The sequence below is a fragment of the Loa loa genome (assembly GCF_000183805.2).
Source record: "Loa loa unplaced genomic scaffold supercont3.56, whole genome shotgun sequence".
NCBI lineage: Eukaryota > Metazoa > Nematoda > Chromadorea > Rhabditida > Onchocercidae > Loa > Loa loa.
Window position 1 is genome coordinate 301,697 of NW_018108236.1, and position 5,063 is coordinate 306,759.

The following is a 5,063-nucleotide window of genomic DNA, read 5'->3' on the forward strand; positions in this document are numbered from 1 at the left end:
GATATAGTAGTTATCTCAAGCAAAGAATGATACAGGTAGTTGTCTCAAGCAAAGAATGATACAGGTAGTTGTCTCAAGCAAAGAATGATATAGGTAGTTGTCTCAAGCAAAAGAATGATACAGGTAGTTGTCTCAAGCAAAAGAATGATACAGGTAGTTGTCTCAAGCAAAAGAATGATATAGGTAGTTGTCTCAAGCAAGTTTTCGCAGTTTATTGCAAATCTTTAATTTCTTAACTTTTATTAAATTTGCAATCAGAATGTTGTTGGTAAATTGTTTTCTAAATGAAAAAAAAGACTATACGACGCATGACAAAATCATTAGGTTAGCGGTAATGTCTAAATTACCGTCAATACAATAGTTTGGGTTGGCGGTGATTTAGAAATTACCGCTATTTCTAATTATATCATTCTTTTATTTAGCAACTGATTGCCGGAATATTACAACAATTATTATTTTAACTATTTGCATTGATTTTTTAACAAGCGGAAATTAATGAAATATCTTTTTTAGATTTAAATAAAATAAGTTTCAATAACTTTCAGTTGTGGAATTTTAATCCAATTTTACTGAATTCTGATCGAATATTAGATTAGATTTTATTAGATTTTATACTAGATTTTATTTATTTACAGATTTTATCCGACAGATAAATATATGGTGATATGATAAGTGATATTAAAAGCCTCTTATATGAAATTTGTTAAATTATGTTCGGTGATACGATGACAATAAGATGATGGAATCATTTGCAATTAAATGTTGATGATTCTAGTAAATGATATTATGATATTATTCATAAAATGTGTAGGCTATTTAAAGTATCGACAGCTAAACTAATTTAATCTAATATTGTGATTTCGATCCGAAATAATTCGTTAACCGCACGCACTATCAGTGGAAAATGCGCAACAGTCTTGCGAGCGGCGCAATGAATAATACTGATAATTATGGCAATATTTACAGCATTATATCATACGTTTATATAGTAATTTCATCACATATTACAATAATTCAATGGAAAAATAATATGCAAAATTCTCTTTTTCGTCAAAATATTTGAAATAATTAAACAAATTCTCATTATTTTTTCAACTATTTTAATTCAATAAGAAGTCATTCAATTAATTCACATTTTTTTTTCAGATTATTACTCTCTGCGAATGAAAACCCAAAAAAGAAAATGCTCATTTTCCGAAGAATTAATAAGTTCAGGAAAAGCGATGATCAAAAATCGGATCATGGAATATCCTAAAATTACGAATGAATAACAGATATTTCAGACAAAGGCTAAGAAAAAAGGCGACGATTAAGTTTTCAAACAAAAAATTATTTGATAAGTGAATAATCGAAACCAAACAGGTTCATGAGATTAGCATGAAAATCCGGTTATGACAGAAAACCTGAAGATAACCATAGTTGGGTATTCATACTTAAAACGTATACATTATCTTTTAATTAAATTAATAATAGCTATAACAAGTTTTATAGGAGCTTAAGTCACAACATAAAGCTTTGTAAATTGTTCATTACAAAATTCTATTGCTTTAAAATTCTTAATATCACTTATAAAAATTAGTCGTTTCACAACACTAACATAAATTGATTTAGACAAAATGCCTTTTTTCCCTTAATAGTTAATGCATTGCTCGACCTTTTGTAATATCACTCTTAAGGTCAACGGTCAGTGGTTTTTTTCGTCAAGCTTGAATTAAGTATATTGTAGCTACAAAATAGTATCATAAAACATAATTTGAGATTTTTAAATTTTGTGCCGTTTGCTTTTCAATTCATTTTCCTCCTTATCATCAGTTAAAATTTTCCAATTTCATAAAATTTCCAACATTTCAGAGTTGTCAATGCTGGTGAAGACAACATTTATGATGCTAATCACTGCTTTATCAGTGATAAACTCAAACAATGAGTTGGGTCAGCAAGGTCTTGAAATGATGTCATGGGAGAGGAGTGATGGAGGACGATTGCGAAACTTTTTGCAAGTTTTTTTACCTTCTTTTTTTCACTCAACTATAATTGCAACTGCTTGCAGCTATTGTTTGCTTTCAAACTATGATTGCATGCATAGATTTGCTAATATTGGTTAGACACGACCACCTCATAAGTTCATTTCATTTATCTAAATCAATTTCAGCCTTAAAAAAAATTGTAAAAGTGGTCCTTTTTCTTGATGGATAATCGATGATTGTTTTAATAAGTCTAAAGAAAATTCAGTTTTCAAAAACTATTTGCTATTCTGAAGTTTACAGAAATCAGCAGGATCAATATCAAAGAATTCACCATTACCGTCATCATCGAAACAATCACTATTATCCTCATCACAACCATAATCACAATCACAATCACGATCATAATCACTATCACTATTATCATAATGAGCGGAGAATACCATGGTTGAGCTTATTTGGCTTGAATTTCTAAATCTGAATCCAAAATTTGAACAGATATAAATAAACTTGAAATTAATTAGGTTGTGGTATATAGTTTGCTTCTTGAAATGTATTCCATTCCATATTATTGTTCAAATTTAGCAAAAAATTTGCATTTTTAGTAAGATATTAAAATTTTCAATTTTCCATGAAAAATGTCAAACAATTTGTCAACAATTTTCAAACATTTACAAAATTTTTGATCAGGTAAGGTAAACTATAAAGAAATGAATATCATATGATGTTATGCAATGATATTCATGAAATTAAAACGGAATTCAGTTTGACTTGGATACATTAACACTCATTCTTTTGACATAAGTCTACCAGAAAACAAAAAGCGGAACATTGGAATAATTAAATTTGGGAATGGAAATGAATTGCAGAAATAATTAGTATTTGAAATTATTGACAATAGGGTAATTATTAATTATCCTGTCTGATTACTCAAATTATTTTTATTTTCTGCCGTCCTTTTATACTTTCATATTTTTAGTTTCCTTGTATTTGCCAACTTTCCACTTAATTTATAATCCAAATTAAAATGAAAAAAAAGTTTTTTCTGCTAATCACCTTTCCTATGAAATGATTTGTTAGTTAATTAGTTTAGTTTCTGCGAGTGAGGATATTTTGTAAAGACATCAAAATAATAAACTCATTGTTTATTCATTCATTTGTTAACTTTACAAAGTTTGCAACAGTCTCAATTACATTCTAAAGTAAAGAAAGTAAATTTGTTAAAATTACTCAAATTTGATTAATTTGTAAACCAAAGATCATTTGTTAATCGGTCGGAAAAAAACAATTACGAAAAATCACTTTCACTATTAAATGGTTGTTATTGTCGCATGGCGATGATATATTCTCTATGTCTCCTCTTGCGATGAATCATCATCTCAAAATTTCTTTCTGATTTGCTAAAACATACATCATTTCAGGTTCAGAAAAAAAGATAGCATTGACATTTGTTAGCAGCAAATGTCATACATTATTTGTCAACTATTAAAATATGCAAACATTTTTATTTAAAATGTTAAAATTAGAATATTTCCATTGAAACATTAACATTTCAAATATATTTTTAATCCTTCCATTCAAAAATAAATTTTGACAATTACTTATGCAGATGTTTATACTGACCCAACCTACCTTTACTTTATTTTACTTTAAACTTGAATTTTAAATTAGGTTTTTGTGTATATCACCAATTAAATTCATCACATCTTTTACATTAATTATTAATTGCTTAATGGATCTCTCACGGCTCAGTTTGTGCGCAGTAATTAGCTGGAATAATCAACTTAAGAAAACCGCACTAATTAAACAAAAAGTTGCTTCATTTAAGGGACTCGATTACATCTCTAACTTCTCCCAATATATAAAACTTACCGCGATCAAATTCTCCCATTACACTAAATCTACCGCGATTCAAATGTTGGTGTAAAAAAAAAATCTGAATTTATAAATTTGAAAAAAAATTTTTCAACTTAGAATTTGAAAGAGATATACCGATTTGTTGATAAGATCTTTACCGCCAATCGAAGTATGGTACCATTTGTACAAAATTCACTTCCACTTATGACATCAACATTGACCTGAAAAAGCACTGAAATATATTTATTCCTCATTTAATTTACTAAAGAATATTCAAAGTTATATACAATTTATGTAAACATTGGGCTGATCAATATCTTCTTGTCCCGTAAACTCAAATAAGATAATGATAGGTGTTAGATAAATCTTTAGTGCATTTTTTATTCAATTAATATCAGATGAATGTTCATACGAATATCTTCTCAAAATTTGATCGTCATACAAATAAATATTACAGTCCACTTAAAAGTAAACATTTTTATTAACTGCTACCATTTTAACTTTTTAAAATCGTTGGCAATGACAGTATCACTAATTATTACTGCTGAATTTTTACTGTAAAGTTATGATAAGGAAGATTTTATCAAGATTAATGTTTCATTCATTTAACTTGAATTACTCGATTATTCCCATTCATGATTGATTGATTAATTCGGGATGGTTTATTTTAAAATAATATCTGGAATGAGTCAGCAGTAATTATTTTATTAAATTTCAAAAATAACACACGTTATTAGAAAATGGTGCTTGTCATTCAATCTTAAGAGATATTTCAAAAATTTTTAAGATTTAACAACAATGAAAAAATTGAAACATTTTGTCAACGAAGTGACAACATTTTTTTTTTTCAGTGTTCCAAGTATTGTAAGAAACATTCCAAATTCTAATACTATTCATCATCTCAATATTATCATATCCCTTTTCTAACCGTTTTAACCGGTTTACTTCATTTTGTTGGCAAAGTTGTTTACTAGCCTACCTTCATGATTTGCTTGATCATTTCGGATTTATTGTTTTGCCTCACTGTTATTGAAACATTGTGAATACCATAACTTTGAGATATTGTTTCATTTGTTGCTCCAAGCGGCAAAAAATATAAGGTAGTAGTACTAGGTCCAGGTAATGAGAACCCATAATAATCGCCTCCCATTCCAACCGGATGTACTGAAAGGCAGTATTGTTATCCAGAAATACATCCCATCGATCATATCCTCATCAGTATCATCTAATGGGATAAATTCAATC

General features: G+C 28.2%; 2 protein-coding genes across 2 annotated transcripts; both read right to left on the reverse strand.

The window, feature by feature from the left end:
• Nucleotides 1-2,239: 2,239 nt before the first annotated feature.
• LOAG_17275 (hypothetical protein) lies at nt 2,240-2,451 on the reverse strand (the record flags this gene model as incomplete). Its single annotated transcript, XM_020449935.1, has 1 exon — nt 2,240-2,451. The coding sequence occupies exon 1, from the start codon at nt 2,405-2,407 to the stop codon at nt 2,240-2,242; it is 168 nt and encodes a 55-aa protein (XP_020306469.1). The 5' UTR covers nt 2,408-2,451.
• An 831-nt stretch (nt 2,452-3,282) lies between these two features.
• On the reverse strand, nt 3,283-4,968 carry LOAG_12500 (hypothetical protein; the record flags this gene model as incomplete). The annotated part of the gene is made up of 3 exons (XM_003148012.1): nt 3,283-3,361; nt 3,954-4,039; nt 4,798-4,968. The coding sequence occupies 3 exons, from the start codon at nt 4,966-4,968 to the stop codon at nt 3,283-3,285; spliced, it is 336 nt and encodes a 111-aa protein (XP_003148060.1).
• Between the last annotated feature and the right edge of the window lie 95 nt (nt 4,969-5,063).